At 51.2% G+C, this 16,202-nt stretch overlaps 2 protein-coding genes across 2 annotated transcripts; both read right to left on the bottom strand.

The window, feature by feature from the left end:
- Nucleotides 1-195: 195 nt before the first annotated feature.
- Nucleotides 196-10,387, bottom strand: GGA2 (golgi associated, gamma adaptin ear containing, ARF binding protein 2). The gene is given in 20 exon segments (XM_008490832.2): nucleotides 196-617; nucleotides 1,183-1,293; nucleotides 1,728-1,897; nucleotides 2,382-2,408; nucleotides 2,411-2,550; nucleotides 2,949-3,100; nucleotides 3,393-3,448; nucleotides 3,698-3,865; nucleotides 4,129-4,248; nucleotides 4,443-4,524; nucleotides 5,100-5,237; nucleotides 5,433-5,513; nucleotides 5,788-5,891; nucleotides 7,755-7,830; nucleotides 7,832-7,879; nucleotides 8,889-8,987; nucleotides 9,449-9,471; nucleotides 9,474-9,523; nucleotides 9,796-9,880; nucleotides 10,297-10,387. Coding segments are annotated over 20 exon segments (1,875 nt in total). The 5' UTR covers nucleotides 10,331-10,387; the 3' UTR covers nucleotides 196-506.
- A 70-nt stretch (nucleotides 10,388-10,457) lies between these two features.
- On the bottom strand, nucleotides 10,458-16,189 carry EARS2 (glutamyl-tRNA synthetase 2, mitochondrial). The gene is given in 11 exon segments (XM_030460013.1): nucleotides 10,458-11,159; nucleotides 11,359-11,494; nucleotides 12,124-12,254; nucleotides 13,024-13,133; nucleotides 13,136-13,176; nucleotides 13,430-13,535; nucleotides 14,261-14,733; nucleotides 15,011-15,089; nucleotides 15,092-15,199; nucleotides 15,599-15,754; nucleotides 16,090-16,189. Coding segments are annotated over 11 exon segments (1,524 nt in total). The 3' UTR covers nucleotides 10,458-11,075.
- Between the last annotated feature and the right edge of the window lie 13 nt (nucleotides 16,190-16,202).

The following is a 16,202-nucleotide window of genomic DNA, read 5'->3' as shown; positions in this document are numbered from 1 at the left end:
GAAGGAGCCGGCGCGGGAGGAACCGTGGGCCTGGGGCTGGGCAGTGGTTCCTCCCAGGCCCCGTCCCTCTTCACTCCATGTTTGTGCCTTTATAAACCGAACCCACCCGAGCCCGGACGGCCCAATTCGCCGTTCCCCACGCTCCTGCCCGCGCATCAGCTCGGGGGTCCTCGGGTAGAGCCCCTGCCCCGGGTCCAAGAAGTCTGTCAGGAGAGCTGGGCCTTGGTACCGGTTTGCTTTTTAATTCAAAAATTAAAAGGGAAGGGGAGAGAAGAAAAATTGTCTCAGAAAAAGCAGTGGGAAAGACGGGGCTGGAAGAAGCATTAAAGGTCTGCAGGGTCAGCTAGAGAAGGCCATGGCAGAGCTGATGCTTTACACTGCTCCTGCCAGACACCCGCACAAAAACCAGAAGGAAGGAGGAGCCATTCCAGAGTCCAGAGCAGCACTGCTGGCACAGTCCCTCCCCATCCTTGGGGACTCCTGGCACTGCCCCAGCCCGCTGAGCTTCAGCTCCTGCCCCAGAGCTCTGCCTCTGGGAATCCCATCACCTCTCCTGCCTCGCAGAAGGGCTGCACGCCCTGGGTGAAGGCCAGTTTGTACCTCAGTCTGATGGGATCCTGGGAGAGAAAGGAACAGAGAGAGGGACATTGTCATGGCTGCAGCCTCCCTGCTGCAGTGAATCACTGTAGGGCACAGCAAAGATGCAGCCTTCAGGAGCTCTGCACAGAACAAGTCCTGGAACTTCAGTACATAAGGAGTGACTGGGAGAGCTGTGCAAGCACCCAAGGGCATGCCTGGCAATCCAGGTCTGAACAACCTTCTCACTGACAGTGTAAGGAGTCCTCACTCCTTACACCAATCTCTCATAATTATTCAATTATCAATGCAACCAGTACCACCCATTGCCTGTGCCTTGGGTGGCCTCGTGTTCCACCAGTTGCAAACACCTGCACAGGGTCTGCCAGGAGCAGGCAGACTGGGCAGAACTGCACAGGCCCCTGCAGCAACTGCCCACTCAGCCCTTAGGATTATACTTCTGGGAAACTGCCAGTGGGAAAACTGTTCAGCACAGGCCAGACTGCTGTGTCTCTCCCCTGCATATCCCAGTTTTTCATACAAATACCCCTCCCACTACAGAGACATTCCAAGCACTCCAGCAGCAGACCCCATCACTACACATACCTTGTGTGGATTGGCAAGCAGCAGGACCTGGGACACCACAATGGGGGGCAGGAGAGGGCTGAAAGCAGGCAGCTCAGAGCCAGATGCTGGCTGTAACTTTATTTTCATGGTCTGAAAGAGCAAACAAAAGGAAAGGTCCATGCTGAAAGAGGGTTGGGAGTATTACCAAGTCACAGAGGTGGTTAAAGATACATCAGCCAACTACTGTCATGCAATGAAAAGCACACCTTCCCACAGCCTGCATCTAAAGGCAGATCTTCCAAAACAGACAATTGTGTGCTGGACCTACCAGGCAGGAGGAGCTCCTTACCCTAGTGGCTGAACCAATATGTCTGGAGCCCTGTCTGGTTGCCTCAAGGCCAGGGATATCTCTTTAAAACAGGCACTGGGGCCACTGGCACCACCAGACAACAGGTCCACCATTGAAAGATAGTGAGCCATGCCATTTCTGATGAGGAAGGCAAATCCTGAGCAAGAAATGGCAAACCTTCTCCTCAGTACATTCCTGAGTAGTCCTGCTCTGCTACTCATCACAGGCTTCTCACCTTTGGGACTGCAGCCTGGAATGCTATGTCCTTAATTGGCTGAGCTGATGTGCTCAGCATGGAAAGCACCATCACCAGCACATCTGGTCGTCCAGGAGCTGGGTCTCTGGAGAAGTGGAGCATAGCCTTGAAACCATTCCTGTCATACACTGTGAGTGGACAGATACTGCCTGCCAGAGGCAAAAGGAGAATCAGACACAGAGTGAGAATTCCCTTCTGGGCAGAACAGCCAAGATGGGGTAAGGAACAGCAACAAGGAAACATGCATAGAAACTTTTACTTCCTCCAGCAAACCCAGTATTGAATTAAACAAAGGTGGAAAGAACAACTCTGCTTTAGGAAGCGAGTAGCTCCCACCCATAGATAACTTTTGAGCCTCTGGAGAAGAACTGCTGGAAGCTTGATTACAGGTGCTAAGGGCAAACAGTTTAGAAGCAGATCACAGAGGTTAGCCAGGGCAGGAAACTCCTGAGTGGGGAGGCCAAGGACATTTCCATGGTATGATCCCTAGCACTTTCTCAGATACATTAAGTCCTTCATAGAACAGCCATTCCTTTTCTCCAGCCAGCCCAGACAGCACACAGCTACTTTGACAGAAGAGCTCAAGTAAACCTCTAGTAAGCAGAGCTGGGACACAGAAATCATTGCACTTACTCGGTGTAACTGAAATTAAAGGGACAAAAGGTTTTCTAGAGAAGCATCATGGGAAGCTGGATGCAAAGAGGCAGCAGGCTTCAGCTCACAGCCTAGGCTGGAGAGTGCAGTATCTGCCATTGAGCTATTTGGAAGATCTGGAAAGGGCAATTTCATTGGTGATAAATCTCTGGAAAGAAAAGCAGGTAAGAAAGGTTTTATCAACTGGGGAGGCTACCTGGTACAGACCATCTTCTGCTGTGCCCATTTGTGCTCCCAGTCCCTCATCTCTTTTAGTTATAAAGTACAAGCCTTCACTCGCTGAGTTCTTGACAAACTTGAAAACTATTTTATACAGAAGCAGCTTCTGATTTGTATCCCTGAGCTTCTGACCCTTAGAAAGTCCTAGTGTGCAATTACACAAGGTGCAATTAACAGGTGCACTAACTGCTGCTTAAGAGCCAATGTGTGGGTGGGCAGCTTCCCACCACTGCCCAGCTCTAGCTGAAAGGCTTTCCTAAACCTCACTGCTGTGAAACAGTTTTGCTCATCTCCAAAGCCAGACTGTACTGGGTTCAGTTTGCTTACAAGGATGATGTCTTTGTCCTGGATGGTGCAGAGAGCTGACCAACCAGGCCCTGAAATTCCCTCTCCTCTGGACAGCTCTCTTCCCAGCTCTCCTGCAGTCCCAGGGTTTGAACAGCACTCACGATTTCACCATGTCCATTGTGTACAGCAGGCTGAAAAATACGGCACTTCTGGTTCACACTATAGAACATCAGCAAAAATCAGACCTGTTCCACTGAAAAGAACCTCATTGTTAATAACACTAATTAAAGCAGAAATAAAGACTGAGTAATCTGGTTACAAACTGCAACTGAGGAATTCATTGCAGAACAAGGGGATTCCAGTTTCCCTTCAGAGCGGTGTTGTTTATAAAAAAAAAAGGCTGCTAGAGACTGCTAGGTCAAGAATCATGTCTGGGTTTTGTCCTTTGTACCTTATGGACAAAAGCATCTTAGTGTCACTCACCTCTGCTAAGCCAAAATCAGGTGGTGACTTCTGTGCAACAGGAGAGCTGCTGAGACCTAAGAGAGATGCCAAAATGCCACTGATCAATTACAGGACACAAGGGGTTTCCACAGGTTCTTCCTTTGTTGTCTAACAGCAGTTTAACCACAGTCTAACACCACCAGAGAATCCCCATTATTGAAAACTCATGTCACTGGCTGAAAGGGTCTCCTTACCCAACATTAAAATCAAAGTTCTCCCATCTTCATGAAACACCACGAGCCCCAGTAACAAGGGTAACATTGTAAGGAACTGCACACACAAACCTAGTGACTTCAACTCCTCCTCGAGCAGGCAGGTAGAGGTTGTGCTGCCATGCCTGGAGGCAGTGGTCACATCTGGAAATTGATCAGGGGGAGACTGGGATGTCAGCTCCAGCTCAGAGAAGTCAATCAGGGTGTAGCTCTTCATGCGCCTCGGGGCTAGCTGGCATGCTGGGGAAACAGCAGAAAGAGTTAAAGAGGAACCTCCTGAAAGAAGCAGTGTCAGTGAGAGTACAGATGTGCCAGAAAGGGCTCTCAAAAGTGAAGAACTTCAGGAATATTTTCTATCAACCATATGCAAAAGCAAACACTGGTTACTCAGAAGCTTCCCTGTGTTAGGGGGTCTCTCCCCATTCCTTCTTCGCTTCCAAACTGCCCTGGCACACAAGATGCAGAGGCAGAGCTGTCATGGGATGCTGCAGGATGCTCTGTACCTGGTGCATCAGCAGGGCTGGTGACTGAGCCTCCTTCACCACCATTTTCATGTCTGGCTACCACCTGCCTGTACTGTCCCAGCACCTGGGTGAGCTTGTCATTGGCCTGCAGGATCTCAGCTGAAAAACAAGAGAAACGAACTATTAGTGCTCTAACAGAAGGGCTGTGGTTTAAAGGGGAAGGTGGCTAGCATTGCAGCAGGGTAGCAGGTACCTGAGCATTCCTCCTCCCAGAGGAAGGACACACCTCACTTGTCAAAGCAAAGGTAAAGAAACCTAAGAGCAAAGCAGCCAAGGACAGTGTTGGCTCTTACCCAAAGCCTCATCCTCATCGACTGTCTCACTGGCGAGGCGAAAGAGCAGTGGCCTGAGCTTCTCACAACGTTGGAACAGACTCTGTGGAAGGAAAAGCTTCAGGTCATTGCTCAGGAGGATCCCAACATTCTCCCACTGCTCTGTCCCATCTGTAAGTGATGCTGCCTCTAGAAGAGAAAGATGCACTTTCTTCCCAGGTCCAGACAAAGGGTATCAATGCTTCATGTTGCTGCACTCTTAAAATCCACAGTGGCCTGGAGGAACAGGCACTGGAACAAGGAGGCTTTGCTGATACCTCCTCAGCTTTCTTCTCCATGTCTTAGGAAGTGAGGAGGTGGGGAGGCAGCCACTTGTTCAGACTGAAAGCAGACTCTCCTCCAGCAGCAGCCAACTCCAAACTGCTGTCACACACAGCCACAGGAGTTCTCACCTACAGACATTTACTTGTCTAAAATTTAAAAAAATTGGAGGGTCTGATAGGCATCCTAGAGGAGTTTCAGGTTTCTGGATGCCATAAAGCTATTCTGACAGCCCTGTTAGTGACATCAAGCATTTCCTCAGTTCACTGACACTTATGAGCAGCAGCAGACCAGGAACTGGCCCTCCCTGCCATTACCAGACGAAAGAACCTCTGATGCAGGAAAAAGAGCACTTACCTGTAGGGTGTCCTGGTCAGATTTGGATAATTCTTGTCTCTTGTAGTTTTCCAGTAATTCATCCATACGTTTAGCATTCTCAGAAACCTCACTGATGGTATTCACTCTTCTGGACACCTTAGCTGACTTTTCTTGTTCCTTTGATGAAAAATGAAATAGAAGCACATGATGATTGGGCTGTAACTTGGGAATAACAAATACTGAAAACCATCCCTCCTTGGGGACAGCGTTACAGAGATCAGTTTTTAAGAGCTCACTTTCCAAAACTGAACTGCTAAGTCCCCTCCCAATCTCCTGGCTGCAAACCCAGCTTCTGGCCCAGGAGCTGCCTACCTCCTTGAGGATGCTCTTGATCAGGCGGTTGGCAGCCTGCAGGTCCTCGGAGTGGCTGCTCCTGAGAAGCCTTGCTAAGAGCTGTGGAGGGGAGAGCATGGGGCAGCCCTGAGCACCAGCCTCTAGGCACTGTGCTGCAGGCACCCCCCACCCAGAAGCAGACATTAAGAGACACCCAGTATCTAAGTAAAAACTCCTGACAAAGCATCAAAGAATTCCCTAGCTGTTGCACAGCAAGGATTAGCATTGTTCTGCAGTCTGTGTCAAGCAGCAAAAACCCCTAGAATATAACTGAACCTGTTTTCTCATCAGTACAAAGAAGCAGGAACTCAGTCATGAAAACCTTGAGATTTACCTTTGATTTCTCTTCATCTGTGTCAAAAATTGAATTCTGAGGTCTCGGAGAAGGGGGAGGTAGAATTTTGTCTTCTGGCACTTTGGGATCTTCTTTTACAATGCCTGGAATGGGTGACAGCATTTCATAGAACCATAGAATCATAGAATTGGCTGGGTTGGAAGGGACCTCAGAGATCATCAAGTCCAACCCTTGAACCACCGTTGTGGTTGCCAGACTATGGCACTGAGTGCCACATCCAGTCTCCTTTTAAACATCTCCAGGGACAGAGAATCCACTACTTCCCTGGGCAGCCCATTCCAATGTCTGATCACTCTCTCCGTAAAGAAATTCTTTCTAATATCTAACCTAAACTTCCCCTGGCACAACTTAAGACCATGCCCTCTTGTCTTGTTGAAAGTCGTCTGGCAAAAGAGACCAACCCCCCTGGCTACAACCTCCTTTCAGGGAGTTGGAGAAAGTGATGAGGTCTCCCCTGAGCCGCCTCTTCTTTAGGCTGAACAGCCCCAGCTCCCTCAGCCTCTCCTCATAGGGTCTGTGCTCGAGTCCCTTCACCAGCCTGGTTGCCCTCCTTTGGACCTGCTCCAGGACCTCGATATCCTTCCTGAGCTGAGGGGCCCAGAACTGGACACAGGACTCAAGCTGTGGCCTCACCAGGGCTGAGTACAGGGGCAGAATCACTTCCTTGGACCTGCTGGCCACACTGTTCCTGATACAGGCCAGGATGCCATTGGCCTTCTTGGCCACCTGGGCACACTGCTGGCTCATGTTCAGCTTCCTGTCAATCCAGACTCCCAGGTCCCTTTCTGCCTGGCTGCTCTCCAGCCACTCTGTCCCCAGCCTGTAGCGCTGCATGGGGTTGTTGTGGCCAAAGTGCAGGACCCGGCACTCGGCCGTGTTGAACCTCATCCCGTTGGAATCAGCCCAACTCTCCAGTCTGTCCAGGTCACTCTGCAGAGCCCTCCTGCCTTCCAGCTGATCCACACTTCCCCCCATCTTAGTGTTGTCTGCGAATTTGCTGATGGTGGACTCAATCCCCTCATCTAAATCATCAATGAAGATATTGAACAGAACTGGGCCCAACACTGATCCCTGGGGGACACCACTAGTGACCGGCTGCCAACTGGATGCCGCCCCATTCAGCACCACTCTCTGGGCCCGGCCCTCCAGCCAGTTCCTAACCCAGCACAGGGTGCTCCTGTCCAAGCGGCGGCCTGATAGTTTTTTCAGGAGGATGCTGTGGGAGACGGTGTCAAAGGCCTTGCTGAAGTCCAGGTAGACCACATCCACAGCCTTCCCCTCATCCACCAGTCCGGTCACCTGATCATAAAAAGAGATCTAAAAGGAGATCTCTAAAAGAGATTTGTTTGGTGATATGTGAGCCTTTAGAAACACCAATGTTCAACACTGCAATTCCTTCACTCCTCCCCAGAATTTTACAGAACGAGATGGAGAAGCCAGGAGCTGCCTTAGCACACGCTCAGACAAAAGACTTTCCTTCCTCCCTTGATTAAGCACAGGCCAAGGGAGATTTTCAGGGCAGAAAATAAAATTCAGATGTGCTGAGCTTTGGACAAATTCCTGGATGACAATACCAGCAAGGACTATTAAATACGATGGAATGGATGAAAAATCCAGCTCAGGCTCTCTCCAAACCCATCCCTCACAACCCTGTGTGAGCATTCCAGCTCAAAGATCACCCAGAGAGTGTCCTGTATCCCTTCCCTGTGTGGCAGTGGCCAGCTGGGGTGTGAGCAGAGGCCTCAAGGCCAGCCTGAGCCTCCTTGGTAAATCTCTTTAAACAGTTACATGCATCCTAAGTGCCCTAAGAGCCTTGTAAGAATGGCCTTTGGCCCTTCTCCTTCCACACAACATTTCATGAAGAAAGCTGAGTCACAAAATGTATCTGTGGTCTGCAGCCATGTGACTTCAAAGCTAAAAAGGAAACTGAAGTCACAGAACTAAACCTTGTTTCTTCAGCATCTGATAAGCATCCCGGATTTTAACTTCCTGAGGAAACCAGACTGTCCAACTGAATATTACTTTCTGTGACTCTTGACTTGACTTTTTCTGAAGACCAGGTTCCATAGTACTGAAAACAAAACAAAAAAGGAAAGTGAGACCAAAAAAACATCTAGCACCGAGTTGTCTGTGTGTCTGAACCGTATGAAAAATGAAATATACTGTTGTTTTTCAGTGTGTGGATTGTTTTCTCTAATTTCTCTCCTTATTGCCTACCAATTGCTCACTTTAATGTGGCACCAGAAGGGTCTCCTTAGGCTCACCCTAATGTGAACACCAGAAGAATGATAAAACCACACACACATTACACACACACACACACACCTCCAAAGCACTGGTATTGTAAAATCATTATGTGATATCTACTCTGTCAGAACAGCAGAGAAAACTCCCTGTGGTGATATATTCCTTAAACTTTGTTGTTTCACTGAAATACTGCTACCCAACCTGGGATTGAGAGCAGAGCTTTTGCAGTTCGGTTAAACATTTCTCTGAAATCAGCTTTTTGCATCTCTGCTGTTGAGGTGATGTAATGGAAAACAAAGCCTGTGCATGTGGTAAACGTGTGCCTGACACACAAGAGTCTGTGAAGATTCCCCAAGAAGGGGAATTGATCACTGAGTGCTGAGGAGGGTATCTAAGGGAGGTCCTTGCAGAGAGCAAGGGGAGAAGATCACACAGGCTTGGGACAGAGCATAAGAAAACGTGAGAGAACTCTGGGCAGCTCCTGGCATCTCTGTCCTTCATTTCCAGAGCCAAAGCTCTGTAAATCACTGAGAGGGAGGAGGGCCACAGCCTGAGGGGTCACCAGAATAATTTCAGGCTTCAGTAGAGTCCCTGAATGTTGCAGCAGAGTTAGGAGAAACCACAAAGAAAAAGCTTTCCACAGAAAGAGTCCCTGGCTGACATCTCTCACAGGGGGTTCACACCCAGTCCTTGTGCTTGGAGGCACAGAAGGAATCCCACTCTGCTTCTGTGTGAGATTAATTCACACAGAATTGTGTGAATTGTGTTTGTATCCAACACAAAATGAACGGTGTGTCCCACCTGCAAGATCCAGCACAACAACAACCACCTACCTTTGGGGAAAGCACTTTAATCAGCTCGTTCAGAAACCTGAATTTTGCTATTTCATTGTGAAACCTTCACCGCAGTTATTCACACAGGGTCTCTAGCACCTGCAGGACACAAACAGCACCAAACAGACTGGGCACACACATCCTGGGCAATTTTTTAAAACTTTGCCATTGTAATACTAAATCTATGAACTTTCTGGCACTGCATTCAGAAATACAAGATACTGATTTCTTCATCCAGCCTTCTTAAGCAGCACATTTAAGACCACCTGCTCTGTTTTAGCCATCACTAAGAACTTCTGGGTCACTGCCCCTGTGGTGGGACCAAAGGCCAAACAGGAGGAGCTGCAGAGCACTGAAAGACCCAGCAGTGACATGGGACAACAGCAGCTTCTCCCCCTATTATACTCTGGTTTCTGTATTCCTCATGCAATGAGAAAGTTAAAGGGGTACATATCTAAGAGAAAAAGGGAGAGATATCTAAGAGAAGAAGCAGAGACAGCTGTACTGTCTCTACCCCCAGACTCTATTTCCAAATTCTGCATGTGGATGGAAGCACTTACTGTGAGTGCATGCAGAGCTTCCACTCCTGAGGTGACTGAATCTTGTGTGCCAGCAGCCTTGGTGCAAGTGACGGGCTGGGAGCAGGAGCAGCAAGTCAGACAATGCAGGAGTTCCCAGGAAAAAACCAAAAAACCAACAACAAAAGGCTGTGTGAGGACAGAGTGGCAGAACCTGCTGCCTCCTGGGTTGCAGTGCTGGGCACCAGTTGTTAATCTGTGCAGCTTATTTACTGTCTGAGGAGCAGCAGAGCCCAGTGAGCACTCCTGGCTCCCAGGTGACATTCCCCCCTGCAGCCAGGAGTGCTCAGAGCCAGAGACACACACAAAGAACAGCCTGTCTGCCTTACCCTTCTGGGTCGGCGTTCACCTGCTCACAGAACCGCTGGATGCATTCCCAGTTTTCCTCAGGGATACTCGGGTCGGTGGCTTTGTCTTACGTAGAGAAAATTAAAAAAATAAAAACAAGGAAAAGGAAAAAAAAACCAAACCAAACCAAACCAAAAAAAAACAGGCTCAGGCAACAAGCAAGGGGCACGAGGCAGGAAGCAGCTCAGCCCTCACATAGCAGCTGGTCAAAAAGGCAGAAATGGAAGACGCAGGAGAAGCAGGAACCAGCTGGTACCAAGTCTTCCTGAAAACTCTCTTGGCAGGACTCAGGCACGACCCAAGGCAGCAACAGCACCGGGGTGCTTTTAGCACAGAGCACAGGAAACCACCAAAAAACATCTAAAGGCTTCACGGAGTTGAAACCACTCCAGTACCCACCCGTTTAGAGCCAGGGTTGGCTTCACTGCTGACTCCAGTGCCAGCAAAACCAACCCCAGCTCCTGACCCCCAACCCCACTCACTGAGCCACTGCTCCAGCTCCCCGGGGCCAGCCATGGGGCTCCCTGCTCCTCTGCACCACGAGTTTTCCTGCTGTGGAAGTGTTCAGCTGGGTGAAATATTCCCCACCCACCCTCCCACTCTGGCTGCTCCTCCCCTGGTGGGCGTGGGTGAGAGGGAATCAAAAAGTCAGCACAGTAATTTAATAACTTGAAGGTCCATCAATTCAAAAGAAGGAAAACCCATCCCCATTTCCTGGGCGGGGATATTTTTAGCAGAACCACATGCCTGACAGCAGACACAAGGAGGAGACTCCCCAGCTCTGAGCAGCTCACTCGGCCTGGCAGGGCACCAGGGCAGCTAAAATACAGATTTTATATTGTGTATATATATATGTATTTATATATATAAAAAACCCTCCCCAGGATATTTGTTGGGGACCTGTGTATCTGTAGCTGCAGGTACCCTGGCTCTGAAGCCCTCTCCCAAAACAGATTGATCACTTGATGCTGGTATCACAAATAACATTACTGTCTGTCCATGTGAATTATTTACAGGCTGATAAAAGTCTCTTTCTTCCAACCTGGCTGTTTGCACAGGATGCATGCAGCATGAGCCTAAATCTGCACTGGGTTCCTCTCTCAGAGAACGTGGCTTATGCTGAGTGCAGACACACAGAGGGTTTGATCAGCTGCTCTGATCCAAGAGAAGGATGCCAGGATCCATCAGTATGGAGCACAGCACGTGCTGCCCACCCCATCAGAGTGCAGGGGCTGGGTGGTGGTGTCACTGCTGTCCCCTGCTAGCCAGACAGTGCTTTGTGTATTCGTCCACAGACTTCTTTGGGTCCCAAAGTCACCATCATCTCAGCAACGCTCGGGCCATGCTGCAAATACAGGAGAAGCCATTGTACAAAACTTTTACCTTTCAGCACCTGTTTCTGCATCATCACGATGCAAATGAGTCATTAGCTATCAGATTGCTGTTAGACCAAGGGCAGGGGATTGATAAGGAACCTCAAAACAAGGCAAAATGTCTGTTAAAAAAACCCAGAAGCTCCCAGTCTCAGAATTTCTATTTTTCACCTGCTGCCCACTGAGAGCCAAGCGAAGGAGCTTCATCATGGTGCTGTACTTAGTCTCTCTGGTTTGCTTCTGGAGGCTTTTCAGTTCTTTGTTCAACTCCTCCACAGTCAAAGCAGCTGTCTGCCTTGTCATGAGCCTTTTAGGAAAGAAGATGCCCTTAGTCTGGGGACTTACAAAACACAGGATTTCTACCCAGAAGTGGCCCAATGACTTTGATGACAGCCAGCTACCCCAGACTGGCTTTGCAAGATCTTCTGGCAAGGACAGCTGTTCAGGGTAAACTTCCCTGCCCTTGGCTCCTGCTCTGTGCCAGGTCCCAGGCTGGGCAGACTGCTGGCCACCCCAGGACAGGTTTCTGAGCAGCCAGAGCTGGCAGATTGCCAGCAAGAGACCCAGAGGTGGGAGCAGAAGCCCCCAGGATGAGCTCATCAGAGTGAGGGCGGTTTCCAGCTGGGCCACAAACTGGGTTTTGCTCACACCACTGCTCCACCCCCCACAGCTGGCACACAGACACTGGCCACAGTGACACTGCTGTGCCTGGTGCTCTACAACCCCCAGACGTGACAGCTCTTCCTTGAGAGGCACTGGACATGAGCGTTGTCCAACTGGCAAGCTGCTCTGCCAATTAAAAACATGGAATTTCTCAGCAGTTATTACCTATAGCTTTAAATAAGAACTACAAGTGTGTCCAACACTGAACAGCAGGCAAGGCAGTGCTCTGGGGCAGACAGGTGGGTGTGTGCAGAGCTGGGAAGTGACACTTACCCTAAAACTAATTTTCCTATTTCATCTACTTCTGCAGAAAGAGTTTGCAGCTGCTCTCGGGTCACTGAGGGCCTAACCCATAAGTAAGAATAATCAGATGACACCAGAGTCTTCAGGAGGCTTATGTGTCCCTGAGGAAAAGAAAGCACAAGCCTGTGGGTTAAGCCTGAAAGGGAGCAAACTCATCCAGCCTGGACTTCACAGACCCAGTGTGCCCTGACACACACTGCCTGGGCTCCCCACACTGCCCACAGAACCTGGACCCTGGTAGCCCACGGCCCCTGCTGTGAGCAGGGACACAGCAGAAGCCCCCAGGGCTGTGTGCAGGCTGACTCAGGGAGCCCAGGGAAGGGTCTGGCCACCTCCATCTGCCACCTCAGCAGCCACTGGGAAGTCACCTGTCCCACTGCCACAGCCAAGCCTCCACACTGGAGGCAACTGGAGGTCCCTTCCTGTCCCTACAGAGGAACCTTTTCTTCACCAGGAATCCCACAGATACCACAGCAGCATCCCGGGGGGCAGACTGGGAAAGCGCTGGGCTCATCCTCCTCCCCTGGCACTGGGAAGATCCACAATGTCTTCTGTCCCCTTTACAGCCAGCACTCCACCACTTACCAGAGACCAAGGCTCCCAAAGCACACAACCCAAAAAATTTCACCACCAAGGTCTTCACTGACTGCTACAAAGAGGGTGGCTTTGACCTTGCTCCAAAGCAGGGAGCAGTGGCACAGCAGAACACCTCCTGCTGCCCAGCCAGCAAAGCTCAAGCTGGGCGTGACAGCCACATGGCAGCCATGGACCCTCAAAGCCCAAATCAAAGCAGTGCCAGGACTCAGCTGAGCCTTTTCTCCAGGAATCCCACAAAACCCCAGCTCCCCAGAATGGTGACGCTGCTCATACTTTTCTTAGCAGGAGGACTTGCTCCACATACTCCTTTTCTAGAACCTCTTGATCTACTTGTTGATCCCCATAGACATGCTCCACCAGCAACTGCAAGTCTCTAATTAGCTCTGTCTCAGCCCTTCATTCTCAATGTGACGGGTGAGGTGAATCCTGTAACATAGGAGAAAAACTGCTTTTGGACTGCTCTGGGTTAGGCTGAAAACAATCACCCCAACCTCACAGCATTTACCCATTAAAAAAGTTAAGAAAAAGCAACATCAAACCAGAGGGAGAAAAGCTGGCTGCACTGGGTCCATGCTTGATCCCAACAAACAAGACTGCCAGAAACAAGGCCAAGTGCCAGGATCCAATTCCCACTAGTGTACAGCTGACTGAGTTCTGAAGTTACCACTGATGGTTATACCTGTTGAACTCTGGGAGTTTTTCAAGATCCAGGAGGGCAGAGTGGGTTGTGATTCTGTCTATTTCAAACTGGGAGATCAGCTCTTCCAAAGTCCTCCCATCTGCTTCTCTGCAAAATAACCCAAGGTGGGAATGAGACACATCCACTGCCCTGCAGAGAACCAGCCTGAGGCACCAGGCTGGCCCGGCAGACACCAAGGAGGGACTGACACAGGAGTCACTTTTCACAGCACCAGCAGGGACGTGGCCCAGCCAAGCGGAGGGAAGTGGCAGCAGGCAGAGAAAGCTGCCTGCTACCCAAGGACTGGCTCTGCTCACTGCTGGTGAGGAACTGGGGACTCAGGCACTCTCTGGGGGGACACCCCTTGCACCAGTCAGCCAAAAAGAAGTAACACTAGGCTGAGAGGCTTCACTGCCCAGGAAAGGTTTCATTCCCAGGCAGAGTTCCCAAAACACAAGCAGACTTGTCATCTCCATGCAGCAAGAGCAACAAATGGAGTCACTGACTCAGCTCCTTGTGGTCTTTCAGGTTACATGAGAAGTGTGACAGGCCTGACACTGCAATTATTACCCAGAGAATTCACCTTTTCCCAAGTGTTCACAGACAGTTCCTTCACCCTAAAATGCACATTGGCCCAAGTGGGAACCCATTAAGCCTCAGACTCAATTTAAATGGCAGAAAGCTTCCCTCCATTCCATCCCATCACACCACCCAGCCTTTCCCAGGAGCTCTGCAGGAGCCCTGGTGGCATTCCAGTGACAGACTGGTTGTCTGACACCCATCCAAAGTTCTTGGCTATGACCATCAACCTCCTAAGCCTGTGGTTGTTACCTGTGAACCCAGAGCCACAGTTGGTTATGATGTCCAGCAGGGCCTCTGGCAGGTATCCCTCCTGAGCAAAACGCTCCAGGAAGATGTCCCCCTGCCTCTTTGACAGCTTGGCACCATCTTTGTTCAGGAGCAGTGGCAGGTGACCAAACTGAGGAGGATCCCAACCAAAGGCTTTGTAGAGAAGGAGGTGCTTGGAGGTTGAAGTCAGCCACTCTGCTCCCCGCAGGACGTGGCTGATGCCCATGGAGTGATCGTCCACCACGTTTGCCAGGTGGTAGGTGGGGAAGCCATCCCCCTTGAGAATCACTGGGTCACCTTCCACCTCAGCCACTTCGTGCTTGCTCCAGCCATAGACCAGGTCCTGGAAGGGTTCCACCCCTGTCTCCAGACGGAACCGGACAACCCAGGGAAGGCCCTGAGACAGCTTCTCAGCCACTTCTGCAGGGCTCAGGTGCCGACACCGGTTGTCGTATCTTTAAGGAAGGACAGTGAAGGCCTCAGTTTGAGGCTGGACAACCCCATCAGCCACTTTCACAGCCCCAAAACTCTGAATCCATCCCCGAATTTTAGCTGTAACTTGCCCAGCACATTTCCAGTGGGAACCACCTCATCTCTGGAGGTCACTTCCCTCAGCCTCTGAGGGTTTCTGGTTTCTCTCTCAGGTTACAACCCCCACGGCCCGAAGTTTGCAGCAGAGCGACCCAGGCAGGGGGGAGGGGTCCCAGCCAGGCAGGGGGGAGGGGTCCGTACCGTGGGGTCTGCTGGCTCCTCAGAGCCTCCTTCTTCAGGAGGTGCAGGCGCTGGGCGGTGCAGAAGCAGCGGTACGCGGCCCGCGCTCCAGCAGCACCTCGCTGGCTCTCCTGTAGAGGTCCAATCTGAGTGACTGCTGGTAGGGTCCAAAGGAACCGCCACGGCGAGGGCTCTCATCAGGGGGTATGCCTGAGACATTGGTGTCAGAGGTCAAAAAAAAAGAAAAAACAAAAACAAAGCTACAAAAGAAGCAGAGGATTAAAACAGACACTGACCCTTGCAGCAGTATCCAAACAGTTCCCCACTGCACAGCCAGGGCTGAGCTCCACTTCAGACCTCCCCACCTCAGCTCTCGTTGCCACAGCTGCACGTTGGGTCATTTTCACAGATTTGAGTATTTCTGTCCCTCAGACAACACGTCTAGGCAGAACCAGCCCCAAACAGCAATTTCTGCTCTGCAGCACCCTACCAGGGGCTCCTGACACCCAGCTGCACCACTGATGCTCCCTCCTGCAGGACACCATGGGGTCCCGGGGATCCTCTGGAAGGAAGAGGACCTTTCAGGGAGTACAAAATGTCTGTAAGTACCTGCCCAATCCAGCATATCTTCAATCCCCTCGGCAGCTCCGGGTACCACTCGGTTCTGGTCTGTATCCTCCACTCTCAAAATAAAGGTGCCGCGGTGCTTTTTGGCGAAAATGTAATTGTACAACGCGGTCCTGAGGCCACCCAAGTGCAGAAAACCTGGGACCGCGGGGAAACCAGACGACACGGTCAGAGCTGAGCCCCGATTGGGGCGTTTTTATCCCCGTCAGGGCTGTGGCTGCGGGAGCTGACAGGGTGTAGGGAGCCGCGCTGCGCGGACACTGCCACGGGACGCGATTACGCGTGACGGACACCGAGAACGCGGTCCCCGTGGCGGGCTGCAGGCCCCGTTTTACCGGCCCGGAGAGCCCCGGTGCGCTCACAGGGGGGCCGGTACCGCAGGCAGCCGGTACCGCACACGGAAGGCCCGGAGGGCTCTAAATTCACGTTTTCCACCCCAAAGCACGGTTCCCCGGGGCAGGTGCCGGGGTTACCTGTGGGGCTGGGCCCGAAGCGCACCCGCGGCCCCGCTCCCAGGTCCCGCTCCAGCCCCGGCCCCGCCGCTCCCCACACCGCCCGCAGCGCTCGCGCCATCCCGCCACGCGCC

This window comes from Calypte anna, chromosome 14 (genome assembly GCF_003957555.1).
Source record: "Calypte anna isolate BGI_N300 chromosome 14, bCalAnn1_v1.p, whole genome shotgun sequence".
Lineage (NCBI taxonomy): Eukaryota > Metazoa > Chordata > Aves > Apodiformes > Trochilidae > Calypte > Calypte anna.
This window is presented reverse-complemented; position numbering and strand designations above follow the sequence as displayed.